At 46.3% G+C, this 21,942-nt stretch overlaps 1 protein-coding gene across 27 annotated transcripts in view; it reads left to right on the forward strand.

Annotated features, from left to right (window-relative positions):
* SCML4 (Scm polycomb group protein like 4) overlaps positions 1–21,521 on the forward strand; it is a 121,693-nt gene extending 100,172 nt beyond the window's left edge. For 8 of the 27 annotated variants that reach the window (XM_065543628.2, XM_065543633.2, XM_065543640.2 and 5 more), the window contains 4 exons: positions 3,793–4,083; positions 15,389–15,534; positions 18,069–20,663; positions 20,971–21,521. In XM_065543628.2, coding sequence (XP_065399700.1) covers positions 3,793–4,083; positions 15,389–15,534; positions 18,069–18,194 — 563 coding nt within the window. In that variant the 3' untranslated portion in view covers positions 18,195–20,663; positions 20,971–21,521. Of the gene's footprint in view, positions 1–3,792; positions 4,084–5,196; positions 7,065–14,816; positions 15,017–15,388; positions 15,546–17,351; positions 17,473–18,068; positions 20,664–20,970 lie in introns of those variants that run through there. The other 19 variants (XM_074037369.1, XM_074037373.1, XM_074037374.1 and 16 more) reach the window with 10 other exon arrangements.
* Positions 21,522–21,942: the final 421 nt, after the last annotated feature.

Raw genomic sequence — 21,942 nt, forward strand, 5'->3', positions numbered from 1 at the left:
CTTGCAATTCCATATGAGTTCTGGAATTAGCTTGTTATTTTCTACAGAGAAATCAGTGAAGATTCTGACAGGGATTGTGCTGAATCTGTAGATCAATTTGAGGGGAATTGCCACCCTGAAAATAAGCCTTCTGATCTATGAACATGAGATTTTTTTTTTCCATTTAGTTATATCTTCTTTAATTTCTTTCAACAATGTTTTGTAGTTTTCAGAGTTTGTTTGAACTTTTATTAAAGTTATTCCTTAGTGTTTTATTTTATTCTTTTTCATACTATTATAAATGGAATTATTCTCAATTTTATTTTCTAATTGTTAATTGCAAATGTGTAGAAATACAATTGATTTTTGCACATTGATCTTGTATCCTTCAACCTTGCTGAACTATTTATTAGTTCCAACAGTGTTTTAAGTGGATTCCTTAAGATTTCATACACATCAGAGATAGTTTTACTTTTTCCTTCCTAATCTAGATGGCTTTTCTTTTCCTTAACCTAACTGCGCTGGCTGTAACCTCTAGTACAATGTTAATAAAAGTAGCTGGAATGGACTGTCTCTTTTTATTCCTGATCTTGGGGGACAGCATCCAGTCTTTGACCCTTAGCCACGATGTTACCTATAAGTTTTTTGCAGATACCCTTTGTTGGATTGAGGAAATTCCCTTCTATCCCTAGTTTGTTGAGTGATTTTATCATAAAAGCGTATTGGATTTTGTCAAATGTTTTCTGCATCTGTTAAGATGATTGTGTGATCTCCGTTTTATTATTCTATCCATATGGTGTATTACATTAATTGATTTTTGAATGTTAAATCAGGCTTGCATTCCTGGGATAAATCCTAGTTGGTTATGGTGTATATATCTTTTCATACATTGCCGGGTTCAGTTTTGCCAGTTTTTTGTTGAGGATTTCTGCATTCATATGAATAACAGATATTGGTCTGTAGTTTTCTTATGATGTGTCTGTCTGGTTTTAGTATAAGGGTAATCCTGTCTTCGTAGAAGTACTTGCCATAGAAGTCGTGAAGTATTTCACCCCCTTCTATTTTCTGGAAGAATTTGTAAAGAATTAGTATTATTTTTTCTTTAAATGTTTGGTAGAATTCAACCATGAAGTTATCCAGGCTTGGGCTTTCTTTGTGGGTAGTTTTCTGATTACTAATTCAATCCTTTTACTTCTTACAGGTCTACTCAGATTGTCTTTTTCTTCTTGAGTCAGTTTTAGTGGTTTGTTCATTTTATCTAAGTTATCTAATTTACTGGCATAAAATTGTTTATAGAACAGATGGTTCCCTACTTAAGATGATTTGACTTAATGATTTTTTCACTTTACGATGGTGTGAAAGTGATACACATTCAGTGAAAACCATACTTCAAGTATCTATACAACAATTCTGTTTTTCACTTTCAGTAAGTATTCAGTAAATTACGTGAGATATTCAATACTTTATCGTAAAATTGGCTTTGTGTTAGATGATTTTGTCCAACTGTGGGCTAATGTAAGTGTTCTGAGCATGTTTGAGGTCAGCTAGGCTAAGCTATAATGTGTGGTAGATTAGGTATGCTAAATGCATTTTCAACTTATGATATTTTTAACTTATGATAAATTTGTTGGGATATAACCCTATTGTAAGCAAAGAGCATCCATCTGTATTTCTTAATCTTTTTCAATTTCTGTAAGGTTGGTAGTAATTTCAGGTTTTCATTTATGATTCTAGTAATTTGAATCCTCTCTCTTTCCTTCTTTATTTTTTATTTTTATTTTTTGTCAATCTAGCTAAAGGCTTGCAATTTTGTGGATTCTTTTTCCAAAGAACGAGCTTTTGGTTTTATGGATTTCTTCTATTGTTTTTAAAAATTCTCTATTGAATTAATTTTTGCTCAAATCTTTATTTCCTTCTTTGCTTTAAGTTTTTTTTCCAGTGTCTTATGATAGATTAGGCTATTCATTTGAGATCTTTCTTCCTTTAACAGAAGTATTTACAGCTCTAAATTTACCTCTAACCACTACTTTAGCTGTATCCCATCTGCAAAGACTTTTATTTCCAGTCAAGCTCCACATCCATCCCCAACTAGGAGAAGATCTGCTAGCTCCCCTATAAAATCAAGTCTTAATCTTCAATACCTACATTATGGAAGAATCCATGCATGGAGAAGGCATCTGATCTTGTGGCCTCAAGTTTGTTTTTCATTGCCAATCATGGAGCATCCATTGGTTTTTGTTGCTGTTGTTTTGTTTTGTTTTTTTGCTGATTGCATTTTCTTTGGGCATACCAAGATCTGTTTTGATGGTGTCTAATATACAGATAATTACTGCTGGGGATAGGTAGACATGATCTTGTCTTGGTGGGAGGGACTAGAATAGTTTCCTTCTTTCTATCACCATAATTTCTCTGGACTTCCCCCACCCCCCCAAAAAAAACTCCGTGTAAAAATAATAAAACAAACAAAAAACCCACCATTCGACCACAGGTATAGCTCACAGGGAGTTCAACAGGCTCAGTGATGAGATTTAAAAGTATAGGACTGTAATCCCAGCACTTTGGGAGGCCGAGGCAGATGGATCACTTGAGGTCAGGAGTTTGAGACCAGCCTGGCCAAAATGGTGAAACCCCGTCTCTACTAAAAATATAAAAATTAGCCGGGCATGGTGGTTCCAGCTACTCTTGGGAGTCTGAAGCAGGAAAATCACTTAAACCCGAGAGGTGGTGGTTACAGTGAGCTGAGATCGCACCACTGCACTCCAGCCTGGGTGACAGACTGATTGATTGAAACTCCATCTCAAAAAAAAAAAAAAAAAAAAAAAAATGGTAAGTCCTGGTTTACCTAAGAGGCACTGATGATGAGGTTGGCAGACTTTCTAAGTCCTCTCCCCCGCTGCACTCTAGCTTGGCTCTTTAGCACTCCTGTGAAGGGCCTGGGGAGGATTGAGGGGCTGTCCAGATCGACACTTGCGTCGCTGCTTGTTAGCCGTGGAGGAGGACAGCCGCCCTCGTGTATCAGGACTAAAGGTGTGGGGAGAAAGCACCGTGGCACCTGAGCCACCACCCAGGCCACACAGTCATCTCTCCCGACTCTGGAACATTGTGACTCTTGCTTGATCTCTCCCAGGAGTCCTGCGCCAGGTGAGGGGGGCTGTGCTGGTGGGCGAGCAAGAGCAGGGAGTACAGGGAGATTCTGAGAAGCCAGCAGAGACTGTGAGGGCAGAGCCACTGTGGAAGAAGGTCTTTGATCTGGGCTTATTCTTTTCTTTTTTCTTTTCTTGAGGTAGAGTTTTGCTCTGCAAGCTCTGCCTCCCAGGTTCAAGCAATTCTCCTGCCTCAGCCTCCCGAGTAACTGGGATTACAGGTGCCTGCCACCACATCTGGCTAATTTTTTGTATTTTTAATAGAGACAGAGTTTCATCATGTTGGCCAGACTGGTCTTGAACTCCTAACCTCAGGTGATCCACCTGCCTCGGCCTCCCAAAGTTTAGGGATTACAGGTGGGAGCCACCATACCTGGCCCGATTTGGGCTTATTCTTAAGTCATCGATGGCCAAAATATCAATTTTCCTCTAAGCATGGAGGAGCACACCTCCTAATTCCTAATACAATATGCTCCTGTGGGCGAGGCAGCTCTCAGCCTGCTGACAGGTATGCTATTTGGAATTATGTTGTGGGATTAATTTCTCCTCTCTCCATCCTCACACATACTGGGGACTGTGTTGGCAGGGCAGGGTTTGCCAAGACGGATGGTCTGGTAGCTTCCTGAACTGCTCTCTGATATCTGCTTCTCTGTACTGTCTTCTTGCTTAGCCAAGACAGTCACCACTGAAGAGTACCTGGTGAACCCTGTGGGCATGAACCGCTACGGTATGGACCCCTCCGCCTCCACCTTTAACCACAGGGGCTCCTTGCCCCCCTCCTCCTCGCTGTACTGCAAGAGGCAGAACTCTGGAGACAGCCACCTTGGGGGAGGTCCTGCTGCCACAGCTGGTGGTCCCCGCACCAGCCCCATGTCTTCTGGTGGCCCCTCGGCACCTGGGCTGAGGCCCGCAGCCTCCAGTCCCAAGAGAAATGCAACCTCTCTTGAAGGAAACAGATGTGGTAATGTAATGCATGCATCAGATTCCCGCTGACACAACATCCCTTGCCCTCACGTGGGGAGCACAGCACCTGGGGAACGGGGAGTGTGGCTGTTTAAACACAGGACTGCTGGGAGATCAGAAATTTCCACAGGCCCTTTCATGGATTCTTGAGGTTCTCAAAAACAGCCAAACTCAACCTTTGATAAGCAAAGAAAACCATGTATTAGGGTAGGCTAGGCCACAGGATACATAGACTCCAAAATGTACACAGGCTCAAATACCATAGAAATTTTTGTTCAAGAGCCAAAGGCAAATGTTCCTGATTCATGGATGCATCTCAATTTAGGGACACAGGCTCCATCTATTTTGTGGCTCTGCCACCCTCTACAGCCTTCAGGCCCCATGCATTTGGGGACTAGAAAGGGAAAGAAGGGATGGAGAAGGCACAGGCGCTTCTCTGCAGTCTGAGAGTGATGCTCATTACTTCCACTCACATCTCATTGGCAAAAGCTGGTCATTTTGCCACACTTAACTATAAGGGACTCTGAGAGCTGTAGGTTAGCTCTGCCCAGGAAAAAGGAGAACCAGACCTTGGTAAAGAATTGTCTCTTGCATAGCAGGTGTCACTTTCAGGATACAAATATGTGGTTAGAAGCAGAGGTAGGCAGAATTCCCCCAATGCTGGTTGTAATGCCACGTCTGTCTTGTCCACTAAAGAAAGCTTGTTGGACTGCAATCTACAGAAGCACTATGAGGGATAAAGGATTAAAGTAATAGCTTGAAGGCCCTTCTGATTGATGTTTTAAAAAATAATTTTCAAGCTTCAGTATTTTGATAGTGCATAAAGGCCATAGAGTATAGTAGATAATCACTGGGACTTCAGCCAGACAGCCAGGGCTGAGATGCTGGATCTGCTGCTTCCTGCCTACCTTTTGCAAGTCTTAACTTACCTGTGCTTTGGTTTTCTCACCTATAAAAGTGCAACAATAATAATGGCAGCACCTGCCTCATGGGATTGTTGGGAGGATTAAATGAGTTCATACATGCATTTAGTATGAGGACTAGGTTGTAATAAGAGCTCAATAAATGCTAGTAGTTACAGCATAGATCTTTTTAACACATCCCTTAACAGATCACAGCCCATCAGCTCCACAGCTGAGAACTGCTGAAGAAAGAAGGCCCCAGGCCAAGGAGTCTGGGAGTCTTCATCTTGCCACCCTGTGGGCACCTCAGTGGGCAGGCTCTGTCTTCTGTGGCAAGCCACATTTCTCCCCTGAACCCAGGACCCTTCCACCAGTGACCCCAACAAGCCGCACACATGAGCCATTTTGTATGATTCAAGACCCTCCACACATTCCCTTCTAAGAGCCTCATCCAACCCACATGAGCATGGCCCTGAGCAGCTTCCCCTGGCCAAGGATGGAGAGGTGAGAAGGGGTCCCTTGCTGGAGAGCTGTTGAGGGGTAGAGCACAGATTCTGTCTCCACGGCAGCTCTTGCCAAATGTAGGCTACTTTCCAACACTATCACACAGGACCATAAGCCAGGCAGATTAAGTGAGCAGAGCCCTGTTTTCCAAAGGAGAGCAACATTGTTCCATCTGATTCCTAAGAACAAGAGAAAGGGACATGATCTGGCACAAACCAACACTGTAAAGTAAACCAGGGGCAGCCTTGATTTCATAGGTTTGTCCCCAGTGTTAGCATAATAACTGGCATGTGGTAGGTGTTCAATAAACATGCATCATGTCTGTGCCCTCATGGTGTCCCCTTGTCTTGTCAAAACACTCATCCTTATGTCCCTCTGGCATTTAAATGTCTCTTTCTCTCATCCTCTTCTCCTCAGCCCAATTCCCCTTTTCTCAGGGTGGTGATCACAGGACACCATGCTGATTGAATTGACTCATAATCCCAGAGTGTCCCACTTTTTAAAAAGGAGATATTTACTCTCTCCCACGCACGTTGGTACAATTTCAGTCCTATGTCTTACATGCAGGATTTCCAGCAGTAAGAGGGAGGCATGATGTGGTTGCAGAGAACTTCTATCACTCACTCGACAACAGTCTGCCCTGTTCAGTCCAACTGGTGACCCAGGGCCAGGGAATCCAGGGCTCTTCAGATGGCCTCAGCATAGTTCCCTTCCCCAGCCCCTCATGCCTCCTTCCAGTTGAGCCCTAGGATGTCCTCCTGTCCTTTACTTTCATCCCCATCCCAGCCCTTTGTTCTCCTGTGTATGAGTCTGTTCTCATGCTGCTAATAAAGACATACCTGAGACTGGGTAATTTGTAAAGGAAAGAGGTTTAATGGACTCATAGTTCCACATGGCTGGGGAGGCCTCACAATCATGGCAGAAGGCAAGGAGGAGCAAAGTCAAGTCTTACATGGTGACAGGTAAGAGGGCTTGTGCAGGGGAACTCCCCTCTATAAGACTATCAGATGTCATGAGACTTACTCACTACCACAGGAACAGTATGGGGGAAACCGACACCATGATTCAATTATCTCCACCTGGCTCCATCCTTGACACATGGGGATTATTACAATTGAAGGTGAGATTTGGATGGGGACATAGACCTAACTCATATCATCCTGGAATCAGGCCCTGACAGTCTGAGTAATCTTGCCAGACAACTGGCCGAGGGGCAGCCCAGACCCTTCCTCAGGCTCTAGCTCTGAGAAGGCCCTCTCTGCTGGAGCCTAGTTACACCCCAGGAGAGGCCCCCTAGCTCAGGCCCTTCTGCCTCTCAGGTTCCGGGATGAGATCAGAGAAACAGAGTCCACCAGTGCCTGCTGCCTTTCATCCCAAGAACATCAATAACTGTACCCTGAATACTGGCTGTCTTTTTAATAACTTAGAGGTATTAGAACCAGCCAGGCATGGTGGCTCATGCCTGTAATCCCAACACTTTGGGAGGCCAAGGTGGGCGGATCACTTGAGGTCAGGAGTTCAAGACCAGCCTGACCAACATGGTGAAACCCCGTCTCTACTAAATATACAAAAATGAGCCGGGCGTGGTGGTGCCTGCCTGTAATACCAGCTACTTGGGAGGCTGAGGCAAGAGAATCACTTGAACCTGGGAGGTGGAGGTTGTAGTGAGCAGAGATTGCACCACTGCACTCTAGCCTGGGTAACAGAGCTAGACTCTGTCTCAAAAAAAAAAAAAAAAGAAAAAGAAATATTAGAGGGAACTTTGCCCAAGACCCTGACATCCAGTTGTCCATAATCAGCAGGACCCCCACCATGGGACTGTGGGATGTTTAAAATCACAAAGCCACCTAACCTCTTTGGAGAAAACCTGCTACATGATGTATCAGTTAAAGTTCACTGTTGAGGCTTTGTGATACATTGAAGAAAAATGAAATTATTCATCCTTTGTACATCTATTAACACTTTAATTCCCCAAGGATTCCTTTTAACCAGTGCCTTCTTAGGGTGCTAAATACAACTGCAGGTACCAGAAACAGCCAGTCAGACAGGCACATTCTAAGCAGTGAGACAGAGGAAGTGAGTGGGGAGAAGATGGAAGGAAGGATAAGCACCAGTGTCTCTGAAAGAGGTTTCCATTTCTGCTTACATTTCATTGACCAAAATTTAGTCACATGGCCACTTGCTGCAAGGGATGCTGGGAAATGTGGTTTTCATTCCCAGCAACTGTGATTCCAGATGGAAATTAGGGCTGCTATTACAGAGGAAGAAGTGCAAAATAACGCTAAGTAGGCAATGGGAAGTCGGATCAGAAATGCTCACTCCCTCCTTTTCCCTCCCACGGCACTTTGTTTCCTCATCTATAGTTCTTACTCTAACGCGTCCTAGAGAAGGGAACAGACCCTCAGCTTTGTGAAGTCTCTTATTCATATTTGAACCCCCCTACAGCCCCGGCAAAGGGGGCTTGTTTGAGGCCTTATCAAACTGTTATTTATTGAACACCTACACTCAAGGGGGCCAGATACTTTCCACACATTGTTCATGGTTTATTATAAGTTATATGTTTAGGATTTAATATTTATAAAAAGATATTGGTATATTTGATTTAAAGGAAAAGAAAAAAAGGTTCAAGAGAAGGGAAATCAAGTGCTGAGCCAGGATCTGACTTCAATGGTCTCCAAAGCTTGTGTCTTTCAAAACAACCCCAGGGGTTTTCAAATCGTGCCTGATGACTTTCAAGGTTCTAAGAGATGGAGAAGACGGAACAAGAGCAGACAGGACTCCAGGTGCCCTCCCGCTCTTGAAGCAGGGCCTGTTCACATTTGCAGGGTGGGGTTCTATATGTGCTTTGCTTAAACAAAATCTGTACAGCTAAAAATGTTTGGAAATGATGGAGATAAAAACCATGCTGACTTGAGTGGCAGGATGTTAAAGTGGGAGAGAAACCACCAGCGTCCTCACCCATTTCTCACCTAGCTGTCAGCCTGGTGCCCATTGTGGATCCCCCCCACACCCCACCGTCCCACCCAAATGACTGTTCAATATTGCTCTGAAGTTCCATCCCAAGTAAAAGCAGTTGTCACCAAAAAACCATACCTCTTTAAGAGAGTTTGCTCCAAGTCATAAACCATGGAAGAGACTTAGAAATGGCCTTTTCCCCGTGGTACTAATCAAAATGGTTTAAAACCACAGAAGCCAGAAAACTGCATGAGGCTGCAGGCAGAAGGGTGGGTACTGATGACATGACAAACTCCTCGGCCTTCTCTCTCTGGCGGTACTTACCTTTAGCTCCCTGCAGTCGTGATCTATCACATCTGTCTCCGCTGCCAGTGGGCTCCGAGGGGATGTGTTCACAGGGCACATTTTCCTGGTGTCTGCTGACGCTCTGGTGAAAGTTTGAGAGCTCTTCCTTGTCTCTCATCCAAGATATAATCACCAAGAGCTATAAAGAGGTTTTGGATAACAAAAGCTTCCTGACTTGGGCATTTAACAAGACACACTGTAGAATTCCCAACCACAACTAGGTCCAAGATTCAGAATCAAGAAATGAAGTCAATCTGATATTGCTATTACAACCCAAATGCTTCCTGTGGTTGGATTTTTATTTGATAGAGCCTGGCATCGGGTGAGGGATGGAGACAATTTAGCTAGAAAAAGAAGAATGAAAACAGCATTCTATGTGAGGAGGTGAAGTGGACAAAAGCATGGCGAGAGCTGATTAATTAAAGAGTTTGTGCAGGGGCTGGGTGCAGTGGCTCACACCTGTAATCCCAGCACTTTGGGAGGCAGAGGTGGGCGGATTGTCTGAGGTCAGGAGTTCAAGACCAACCTGGTCAACATGGTGAAAACTGTCCCGACTGCTACTCGGGAGGCTGAGGCTCGAGAATCACTTGAACCCGGGAGGTGGAGGTTGCAATGAGCCGAGATCACGCCAGTGCACTCCAGCCTGGGTGACAGAGCGAGACTTCATCTTAAAAAAAAAAAAAAAAAAAGGGTTTGTGCAGGGACACCAGGGAAACCATGCTGGGAAGTTTGGGATCCATGTCAAGCAGATGGGACTTTGCTCTGCAGTAACTGTAAACCAGGCATTTCTGAACAGAGGAGTGAGCTGGTGGCCCTGGGATTTAGGAAAACAAATCTACTGACCACTTATGGAATGACATCATCATCATAAGAAGAACGGTAACGACCTAATGAGTAATCCTGTTTAATGCTTTACAACATTATGCCATTTAATCCTTGCAACAGCTCAGCAAGGTGTTTTATAGAGGAAGCAACTAAGATTCAGGGTTTGGTTGGTCCCAGCCAGCAGAGACTTCCTGGGCACAGTGTGCCAGGGGCTCTTCTCACATCTGAGGACAGAGCTGTGAATAAGACGGACACCGGCCCTGTTCTCTGAGGGTTTGCAACTCCAGGGAGACAAATGTCAACAAATTAGTACACAAATTTCATTACAGTTGTGATGGTTGCTGTCAGGGAAAAGTGTGGATGCTGTGGGAGAATCAGATGGGGAGGGAGGGGCTGAGCCTACCCTTAGGAGTCAGGAACGGCTTCCCAGAGAAGGGACAGTGGAGCTGGCTGGAATCAGCAGGAGGAAAGACAACCAGGGAGGGTCAGTGGGGAGGAGGGGTAGCTGGAGGCTTCCCAGCAAAGGTCACAGTGCCTGCCAGGAGGTCACAGTGTCTTCTGGTGGCCAAGAAGGAATCTAGCTCAGCTCAGCTTGGCTTCAAGCCCACAGTCTCTCCTTGTTTCTAGAGACATGCTCCCTCCTCACACAGGCAGGCCAGCTGGTCTCAAATCATTAAAAGAAAAATCTGATTAAACTCTAAGGATTGGGTGGGCTCTCTTCCCTCTCATCTCTCTCACCTCATGGCATCTTGAAAACTAGATAGAGTGAGTGGCGCTTGCCTATAATCCCAGCTACTCCGGAGGCTGAGGCAGGAGAATCACTTGGACCTGGGAGGCAGAGGTTGCAGTGAGCCGAGATCACCCTACTACACTCCAGCCTGGGCAACAGATAGAAATAATGAAAAACAGCACTGTTTCAAGCCACATAATTTTGCCATAATTGTGGGCTAGCCTGGGCACCTCACACATTTGATATGGCATTGTATCTAGAAAGGAAGCGTCTAGCGGGAGCAGGTCACTTGGAGATGCTGAGAACAGATCCCCCTCCCCTGCCCCTCACCAACCCCGGCCCTCCCAACCCAGCTGCAGCTGCCAGAAACCAAGAGGGCCTGGGCAGCTCACAGGCAGCCTGAGGACACAGGGGTCCCTGTCGGAGACAATGACCTTCCAGTCTTTGAGATTCTTAAGGTCAGGCTCCAGCCCTGAGCCACATTCTCTTGATTCTTAAAATATTCTTAAGAAGCAAAAAATAATATTCACAACTTATAGATGAAGACAATGAAGTCCGTAGAGAATGATCAGAGCCCGGGAGGGACAGGACGCCTGGCCATGGCTGCACTTGTGTTTTGCATGTGGACACACTCATGCAGTCTTCAGCTGTGGGAGGAGGTGACTCCCTTCGTGTGAACAGCCTGAGGTGGGAGGGGTTACACAGCATCATAAGGGGCTGGCAGGGGCTTAGAGATCAAGCCCTTTTATTTTACAGCAGAGAAGCAGAGGGTTGATCACATGGCTGGTGGGTGGCAGGGGTTTCTGACTCCCAACTCACTGCTCATTCCGCTCCTCCACATGACTCTGTCATTAGCTAAAGAGTTTCTTCTGAGTTATGAATGAGTGAAAGGAAATTACGTACGTATGGATGTGCTCACGGGCATGTGTAAGGCAGAGGGAGATTCACAGAGAGTATGCAAGTACCTGTGCTGTGAAAATCGGGATTGCTTTGAAACACTGACTCACAGTCATCCTAGCTCTGGTAAAGGTGAGTTCAGCTTTAGAAACAAGCATATTTAATCCATTCATAACTGAGTTTCACTTTTCACATGCCTCTGGCAGGCCCCAGGGAATGACAAGACCAGGCACAATGTCCTCCTGGTTAGAGAACTCTGCCTGCTCACCAAGTTGTCTGGCCAGTACTTCTTGACGTGCTCTGTCTTCTTAGGAGCAAGACTTTTCCACATCTATCATGTCTTACTGTTGACCTATCACATCTGCCTGCCCCAGCTGCAGCAGGCTCCACCCATCTGTCTTCCTGACACCTTCACCACAGCTGGAGAGGGAGTGGCTAGTGTATTTATCATTTTCGTGAGCACAGACCACTGAGAGGCTCTGCAAACCTGCCACTGGAAAGTTCCATTTGTTTTCCTTTCTAAAGCAAATCTATGTGCTTTGGATCAGGAGCAGCTCCCAAGGTGTGACTTAGGCTGCCTGCTGCCCTCTGTCTTGTATGACTAAAAGGTCCCCTAAGAAACACGCCCGAGCCAGGCCCCTGCTGCCTCCGCTCCATCCTGGAAAAGTGAAAAGTGCCCACAGCAAGCACCAGGTACCAGGAACAGAGCCCACTTTGCCATCTATCTCTTTCCTTCCACAGCAATTGCCCCGAGAGCCTCCTCCTTAACGACAAACCAGCCACCTGGCTCAGCCCTTCAACACTGTTTTTGGAGGTCCCTGACCTAGCTCAAAGGACTGTAGGTTCCTGTGAATGATCCTGTTAATTGGTCTGGGTTTTCCTCCCCTTCCTGTCAAATGCAGGAAATTAGATTTGACCTCTGCTCTGATCACTCTAAAATTATTCTTGGCACTGAAGACTTCCAGCCTTTGTAATCAGAGCATCTATTATCACCCTGATTAACGCCGATGTTCTGATGGGGCGAGATCCAAAGGCAGTGTGATTTCCGTGATTCCTCGTCCCCATGTTGAGTGCAGATGTCTTTAAATGGAGTGAAATCATCTTTAATAAGCATGGATCAGCATTCAGATGGCTCCAGGGTGCATTAACAGATTCCCAGAAAAATGCCCCGTGCCAAACTACCTTATGGGACCCTTCCAGGTCCCACAAGGAAGAGGCAGGGAAAATCTCAAAGTCAATCCAGTTCTCAGCCAAACCATTACGTGTTTAGGACAGACGCAGAAATGCGATGCTGTGTTTTCCTCAGTGCTAATGGAGCAGCATGCACGTCTCAGGCACATTAAAAAGAGGAAGGAGACAGAGACAGCAGAAAGCCACTGTGCCCTGAGATCTAAAGAAGGGAGATAAAGTGAAGGCTTCTCAACTTCTAACTAGAATTCTGTAGGAAAGCTGCTTCATTGTTCAGAGCCTTGACTTTTTTCCAGCCTTGAAATACAAGTAAAGATTACACACACGGGCTTTTGTATAAGTTACCTAGACTGTGTCTACAGAGTATATTGATTCATCTCACATTTATCAAGCCCATATTTATAAACACAGTCATGCATCACTCAATGAGATACATTCTGGGAAATGCATCCTTAGGTGATTTCGATGTTGTGTGAAAATCATAGGTTGTACTTGCACAAACCTAGATGGTATAGTCTACTATACACCTAGGCAGTGTGGCATAGCCTATTGCTTTTAGGCTACAAACCTGTACAGCATGTTACTGTACTGAATACTGTAGGAAATTGTAGCACAGATCACCAGGCGATAGGAACTAGAATCATTATCATCTTATGGGACCACCGTCCTTAGGCGGTACAGGACTGTATATGTACTCTGAGCCATGGAGGAGTCAATGATTATAACCCCTGTCATGAGAGGATCACATTTGTATTTTTCACCAAACACTTCACCCAGCACGTGGTACAGAGAAGGTGCTCAGTCAATGTTTGTGGAGTGAGTGGGAGGAATCCTTAGGAAATTAAAATCTAACTAGAGGTTATAGAGAAGTTCATAAATAATTGTACTACAAAGCGGAATGTGAAAGCACATTAAGAGATAGATGAACAAATAAAGATGTAGGAATAAAGGGGTAGGAGGCTGGGTGCTGTGGCTCACACCTGTAATCCCAGCACTTTGGGAGGCCAAGATGGGTGGATCACCTGAGGTCAGGAGTTCCCAGCCAGCCTGACCAACACGGTGAAACCCTGTCTCCACTAAAATACAGGAATTAGCTGGGCGTGGTGGTGGGTGCCTCTAATCTCAGCTCCTCGGGAGGCTGAGGCAGAAGAATCGCTTGAATCCGGGAGGTGGAGGTTGTAGTGAGCAGAGATCGCGCCACTGCACTCCAGCCTGGGCAACAAGAGTGAAACTCTGTCTCAAAAAATAAATAAATAAAATACAATAAAATAAAGGGGTAGGAAGGTGATGTGCAGGCTGCAGGAAGTACAGAACATTTCTGTTCATGAAGGCATCAGGTGGAACATGAGTGGGAAGGAGAGAGGGTAAATGCCTTCTAGGTTGAAGCCAAAGCACCAGCCACAGGCAGAGGAAGGAAGCTGGGGAGACATCCGGTCGGTCACAACAAGTGTACCCAGACAGACAGGCGGTGCACAGGAGATGAGGGCTGTGGGGAAGGGAGGGAGGCTCCTGCCCTTGGTGGAGCACTTGACATAGGTCAGACTCGGGGCAGGGCAGTATCCCATCTCTGTCCTCACACCTGCCCCTCCAGGTAGAAAGCACGGCCATTTCACACATGAGCTACATCCTGGTCCAATCACCAGCAAGTGGCAACTCCAGGATCTGTCCCTAGGTCTCTCTGGCACCAAAGCTCTTCTCCCCCTCCATTAAGAAAGAAAAATATTATTAAGACCAAGAGAGCCCTTGACCTTGAGGTAGAATGAGGACTCAGTGTGTTGGTAAGGGGGACCCATGGAGAGATGGGTCTTAGGGAGAACATGAGGCAGTGGTAGTTGTAGGCAGTAGGAAGAACAGGGCATGGCCCAAAAATACCCATTAGGAACCCATGGCAGGGGTTTAGGTGGCAGGCTCTGGGACTGGGATAGCAGGGTTGGAAGAGAGGACACCAGCATCAGAGGCATTCTCCCAAGAGCTTCAGAATAATTAAATGTGGGAAGCACAAAAAGGGGAGGAGGAAGAGGTAGGTTCCCCAAATGGGGGAGATAGGAAGAGGAGCTGGCTGTAGGGAAAGAGGATTAATTAGTTCGGGACATACACACACAAAAATCAACCCGTAAGTATTGCCAGCCATTGAATTCATTGCTCTCTTCCTCCTTCACTGCCCTGAGCCTTTTCACCTGCTGCATGGGAAATACCCTATGCAACCATTTCCCAGGGACCAGCTATGGACCAGGCACAGGTTAGGCCCTTTGTGGTCAGGGAGTTCGCAGTGCAGCGGGGGAGACCCAGGCAAATGCTCTGACAGCCCCAGAGGGCCATGCAAGGACTCAGTGTGTACCTGAGGCAGTGAGTGAGGGGACATCCTCTTTCTGCATGTGTGACCAGGGATGGCTCTGAGGATGCTGCCGCAGACTTGCCTTCTGCAGAGACCGTAAACGAGAACCAAAAGCTACCTCAATTCTGCCATGCTTCTATCATCTCAGTGTGAAGGCCACGGAGGCAGAAAGGACCCCAAGTCACTGGCCTCACTGATGTGATGAGGCTCATCTGGACACTCATCTTAGCACACTTGCCCTGGTCACCAGGTACCCAGGCTCAGGAGGCCCTGGGCCCGCTGGGAGAGAACTGAGCGGGAGAGTCTTGAAAACTTCAACTCGGGTGGGAATTCCAGCCTATTGAAGGGAATCCACTGTCTCGCGCTTCTTCTCCTGGGAGAGCAGCGAGCTTTGGCATAGATGGGGAGGGTAATGTATCTAGGAGTGGCCTTCCGTGCTCTGGGCTGCTGATAGAGCTGCCACTCACAGTCTTTCCCTGTGACAGGAGGTCACTTGGGTCAGCTCCTTGGACTCATGGGCACTGAGGACCCCCCTTCCAGGCTAGGTGGGGGCAGGCAGCACCAGGTAGGTGCCCGGCCCTGTCCCACTGGCTCACGGTCTCCCTCTCTGTACCTCATCCAGCCTCAAGCCCTTCTCAGGATGCGCAGGATGCCAGGCGGCCACGGAGCAGGAACCCCTCCGCCTGGACTGTGGAGGACGTGGTGTGGTTTGTGAAGGATGCCGACCCGCAGGCTCTGGGGCCTCACGTGGAGCTCTTCAGAAAGCACGTATGCGAGTGGTGGGTTTGACCTTGGGGGGATTGGGGGAGCAGGCATGGAAGGAGAGTGAGGTTCAGGGAGCTGCGGGATGCTGCCAGGGGAGGTGTGGGGGGAGCTCTAAACTAAGGCCTAGGGGCACCCTCAAGGGAGCCAGAGATGAGAGGGGCAGGTACAACCACAGGCTCCTCAGAGCAGAACGACCACTTAATTTGTTTTTAAAGGAATATTTGCCCCATCTGTTCTCTCATGTTGGCCTTCATCAGGAGTGCCTGCTTCCTGCCCATCCAGCCGTCTGTGCATACAACAAATATTGACAGCACACCTACGACATACCAGGCAAACCGCAGAAGTGCCTGTTCCTAAACCACTTCAAGGATTAAATAAGAAAATGCACAAAAGGTGTTCAGCAGGGTTCCTGGCTCAGACAGCCTTCACTGAGCAGAGAGCATTATGATGATTTTGAGATATGCTAAAATATAGAGAGATGGTAATTTTTTTTTAAAGATAAGAATCAGTAATTTACCTGCTAGGCTTACTATACTCATTTTGTTTTTGTTTGAGACGGAGTCTCACTCTGTCACTCAGGCTGGAATGCAGTGGTGAGATCTCAATCTTGGCTCACTGCAGCCTCTGCCTCCCCAGTTCAAGCAATTCTTGCGCCTCAGCCTCCCAAGTAGCTGGGATTACAGGTGCCCGCCACCATGCCCGGCTAATATTTGTATTTTTAGTCGAGACAGGGTTTCACCATATTGGCCAGGCTGGTCTCATCCCAAAGTGCTGGGATGACAGGCGTGAGCCGCCACGCCTGGCACTGTACTCATTTTGTATCGTGCTGTAACAGATTGCCACCAGCATAGTGGCCTCACACAATCCACCTTCTCTGTCTAACCGCTCTGGGGTTCAGGAGCCTGGCATGGGTCTCACTGGGCTCAGCCAGCAAGGCTGCCTTTCCTTCTGGAGGTTCTAGGAGAATCCGCTTGGTTGTCTTTTCCGGCTTCTAGATCCACCATCAGTCCTTGGCTCCCGTCCCCCTGCCATTGTCTTTAAAGCCTGTAACATCAAGCTGAGGCCTGTTTGCTGCTCGGGCTGCCATCCCTGGTTGTCGCTGCTGATGTCCTCTTCCATGTTTAAGGAGTTTTGTGATTACACAGCCGCCCCCTCCCCACCCACCCGGCCCCATAATCCGGGATAATCTCCCTACTTTAAAGTCAGTGGATTAGCAAGCTTAATCCCACCTGCAACCTTAATTCCCCTTTGCCATCTAACTTGACATTCACAGGTTTGGGGACTAGAATCCAGACATTGTGCATGGAGGGGAAGGAGCGTTATTCCGCCTTCCGCCGTGACCATTATTTTTGTTTCCTGATTCTCACTTTATTTGGTGATTCTGTCATAGAAATCATGCTCTCCGATCTGAGGAGGATTCTCATCTAACTCAGCACTTGTCTTTTATTAGGCATATGTTGGCCTCATCTAACAATGGGGCCTTGAGACCAGGAACCACAGAGTGGGTTATGCTCGGACAGATTTGGGCAGGGGGAGTCTGGCTGTCTTCCAGGGTGGGAGGAGACGGTGGGAGTCCAGGAGGTGAGGGAAATAAAAGACAGTAGAAAATGAGGCTCCTGGGAGCGGCCCACAGGTAAGCCTTGCCCACTGCCATGTTGTCAAAGACATGGAGAGTGAGTGACACAGAGTGGGTGCTCCATCAATACTGGTTGGCTGGGCAGATGAATAGAGGGCTGGTGACCCTGACACCGTTACATGAGTCCTGTAACTATGTCTCTTCTCCCCGCCGAGCACCTCAGATTTCTACCCTTTGTCTCCAGTGACCTGAAAATAGCACTAAAGGTGACCATGGAAGCCCAGCCTTGCTAGGTTCATGAACTCAGCATGCATTCTGGAGGGTGACCATTTTCAATGACCAATGGCAGCAGCACCCGGACCAAACCGCAAAGGACTGGCTCATCCCCTTAGTAGTTCTTTGTGCTGAACCCTGAGATGAAGCAGGTGCATTCTTTAGTGTATTCTGTCTAGTGGAACAGACAGGGCTAAACACATCTGAAATCCTCCATTGGGTGGAATGAGTAGTTTTGTCATCAGCTAAAGGTAGGTGGGCCTACCAAGAAAAGAAATGAGAAATTAGGGCAATAGGTGGAGGTTTGGAATAGAAAGACCCTCTAGTTTCAGTGTCTAATGGATGACACTTCTTGCCCCTTTAGCCAAGGTTGGATGAGGAGATAAACTTCCTAAGTGGGATATTGGGAACACACATGGGGTTGTGTTTGATTCCTTCAATGAGGGGAGGGCAGGAATATGAAACATCCCGTGTATCAGACGACTACAGGGAGATGATGGGGAGAGGAGAACACAGTATTTGTTTGCTTTAATATTTTAAAAGATCTTGCCCCAGGACCAAGAGAATATGCTGCCTAAACCAATCCATATGCCCTGAGCACATCCCCTGACCATACCTTAACCTTAGCCACTGTTTGATGACTCTGACCATCTTCTGGGTTTTCTTTCTTCTGATCCTATCCCACCAGGAGATTGATGGCAATGCTCTGCTGTTGCTGAAGAGTGACATGGTCATGAAGTACCTGGGCCTGAAGCTGGGACCCGCACTAAAACTCTGCTACCACATTGACAAACTGAAGCAAGCCAAGTTCTGACTTTTAAAAAAAGACACAAGCGAAACCCAAAACAACAGATCTCAAGATTATCTTCTGCCTTACCAACATCCCACCAATATCACAAAATAGACTCTCCTCTTAAAATTAACAGACACAAAGACGTGGTCTTTTTATAAAACTTGTGAATCTTTGCCTTTTAAAGAATTTAACGTGGACCTTTTTGAAAGGCTCCTCTGTGTTAATAATTTGCCAAAAAATTACAAAAGCCTCTGATTTTTAACATCCCTATTATGCTGATTTCTCTTAAAGTGGGTCCTATTTGCATAACGAGAGAGTGGGGAACTGAATGCTTATGTCCAAGGAAAGTTCTGGAGGGTTCAAAGGATGAAAGAAGGACCTTTGTCCCTGCAGTCTCTGCAGGGACACCCACCTCAGCACCATCTGCCTCTGACTCTGACCTGGGGACCTATCCATGTGAGCCTTGTTTGCCTCAGCTCTGGAAGCTGACTTCTGAAGATGACTGCCTCACCTTGCACTATCTGGAAAACTTGAATTATTTTGCTCCATGAAAGAAAAGGAAAAAAAAAATCTTTTCTATTCCTAGAAAATCTGAAGTACTGTGTTGCTCCGCTAGAGGGCAGACTGCTAATGAAATTTCAGGACCCTCACTGACTGCAGTAGCAAGATTATTCAGTACTGAGTGGATGGGTTACGGTGTCTGTGAACAAGATCTAGCCCACACAGAAACAGGGGATTTATTCCACAGTTAGCACCACAGATTGCGACTTGGGAAGAAACCATCAGCTAGAGGGGTCTAGTTCGTATCCAATCATTATTGACTGACTGACTGATACTCAACTAGCAAAGGCAAGAATTTGGAAGCACGCTCTACCCAGATGGGACTTTGGAGTTCCTTCTCTTCCAGAGTCCTCATTGAGGTGTTGAAGTGTTGGCATGCCGAAGAATCTTAGTGACATTTAGCCATGGGTGTTTCTTTAAAAAAGGAAAAGAAAATGTCTCAACGAAGCTTTGAAATGGGAGAGTGTTGATTTCTAGTTACATTGCTGGGTTATGTAGTTGTATCTGTGGCTAATTTTTCTAGTCCTCAACAAATACACAGACATGCTATTATGGGGTTTAATTCAATTTACAGATAGGTTTTCCTTCCTCACCGTGGAGTAATAGAAAAAATTGATTTTCTGCCCCTTTGCAGCTGTGTCCAGAGAAGGACAATGAATCCACAATTTATTAGGCAGAGGGACAACTTCTCCACCGTTCATTTTATCCTTCCCTTTTCTCTGTTTCCCTCCCTGTCTCTTCTTCTTCTTCACACTGAGCAGAAAACATATCTTCAAAATGAATTCACCTTTGCCATGTGCATAATCTCTTCCTTAAGAGGACATCAACAGTGTCGGAGATGAGGAGATGAACATTAGATTTTGGAATTTCTGGGAGGGAGAGGGTTAGGGATGACTCAGGGCCTCCCTTGGCCCAATGGTGAATCAGAAAAGGCACCCCTTTCTCTGGAATACAACCTGAGCAGGGGTCTCAGCTAGCAAGTGGAGCCGGGTGGGAGCTCAACCTCCTCACCCCTTGATCAGCTGCCGTTGTGCAGAACATGAATTGCATAACCTTGAGGGCAGCCCTGGGTAGATCTGCATAGTGACCCTCTATATAGTTAGAATCCAGATGAAGGCCATAAGAAATAGTCCATGTCATGCCGTTAGACCCGCTTTGATGTGCTGTATTTGAGAAAGCACATCGTAGCCTCCTTTTCAGACACACAAATGGTGGCTGGACTGAGAGCATAGCAGAGAAGGGGAGGAGGAGAATGTACTAAACTTGCTCACTGAATTGAGCTAGAGTGTGGAAGAGCTTGATATCTGATGGTTTTGTTACAGGAAGGGGTTCCCGATCCAGACCTCAAGAAAGGGCGCTTGGATCTCATGCAAGAAAGAATTCAGGGCGTGTCCATAGAGTAAAGTGAAAGCAAGTTTATTAAGAAAGTAAAGGAATGAAAGAATGACTACCCCATAGTCAGAGCAGCTCTGAGGGCTGCCAGTTGCCCATTTTTATGATTATTTCTTGATACTATGCTAAACAAGGAGGGATTATTCATGCCTCCTCCTTTTAGATCATATAGGGTAACTTCCTGACATTGCCATGGCATTTGTAAACTGTCACGGCACTGGTGGGAGTATAGCAGTGAGGACAACCAGAGGTCACTCTCGTTGCCATCTTGGTTTTGGTGGGTTTTAGCCAACTTCTTTACTGCAGCCTGTTTTATCAGAAGGTCTTTATGACCTGTGTCTTGTGCTGACCTCCTATCTCATCCTGTGACTCAGAATGCCTTCGCCTCTGGGAATGCAGCCCAGGAGGTCTCAGCCTCAATTTTACCCAGCTCCAATTCAAGATGGAGTTGCTCTGGTTCAAACGCCTCTGACAGGTTCAGCACCTGAGAAAAGTACCTTGAATCAGGCGTTGGGGCAGAGTCTTCAAGATTTTAAGGTTGGCCGGGCGCGGTGGCTCACGCCTGTAATCCCAGCACTTTGGGAGGCCGAGGCGGGCGGATCACAAGGTCAGGAGATCGAGACCACGGTGAAACCCCGTCTCTACTAAAAATACAAAAAAAATTAGCCGGGCGCGGTTGTGGGCGCCTGTAGTCCCAGCTACTCGGGAGGCTGAGGCAGGAGAATGGCGTGAACCTGGGAGGCGGAGCTTGCAGTGAGCCGAGATCGCGCCACTGCACTCCAGCCTGGGTGACAGAGCAAGACTCCGTCTCAAAAAAAAAAAAAAAAAAAAAAAAGATTTTAAGGTGATAGGGCCTGTCTCTCAAGAGTTTATTAAGCTCACTGCTGGTCTAGAGTTAGATACATTTCCCTCAAAACAGCCAGGGACAGGTTATGTATTCAGAACTGTGCGAAAACAATGAGATCCAGAAAAATCCCACAACAACCCAGGTTTTTCACTCATCTTTTTTTTTCTCAATCTTCCGATACTTGTGGTACCTCTTCCACGAACAGATACCTCATGTAGTGACTTCCAGTATTAAGTTTTCAAAACTTCCTACCCACCCTCGTCAGTGCCTCCCTCACTACAGAGTCACAAACATTGGTGCTCTCAAATAAAAATCAGCCCCAAACAATGTCATAGAGATCCCTCGAGTAGTTTTCAGGGGAGAGATAGGTTCTCATTTGAAGTCTCGGAGAAAACTGGATCCATGTTCACGTGGAACTGCTCTCACGGAGGTGCTATCTCATTTCGCATTAAACTTTAAGCAGGACAGATTGCTGAAGCCATGATATTTGAGGTTTGACTTTTTAAAAATCTCATTACTCTTAAAATAAATGCTGCCACATCAGAGAATAACCTGGGGAGGAAAATCTTCCTTGACTGCTTCTGCACTGAAATGCAATTAACCAACTAAATTATTGTAGCAATACTGCAATTATAATTAATTTTCACCCCTCTCAAAAATCTTGTCAAACCAGGAGGCTAAATAGCTTCACAAATGTAAAACACACCAGGCCATTTCCTCTAAACAGACCTTAAAGGGTTAGGTCACGTGGGTCACCCTTGTCCAAATGAGAACCGACTTGAGGGCATCGCACTTGTATAGATATGGTACTTGTTATTCCATTGCAGTAGCTTTGCTTCAGGTTGTAGTGAATAATGATATCGTTTTGCATAATTCCAAATTAGAGTGTGTATGTGTGTGTGCCTGTGTTCATGCTCCAAACATTTCCAATTACACTTGTCTGTTAAACACCGAAAAAAAAAAAATCAA

Source organism: Macaca fascicularis, chromosome 4 (genome assembly GCF_037993035.2).
Source record: "Macaca fascicularis isolate 582-1 chromosome 4, T2T-MFA8v1.1".
Classification (NCBI taxonomy): Eukaryota; Metazoa; Chordata; class Mammalia; order Primates; family Cercopithecidae; genus Macaca; species Macaca fascicularis.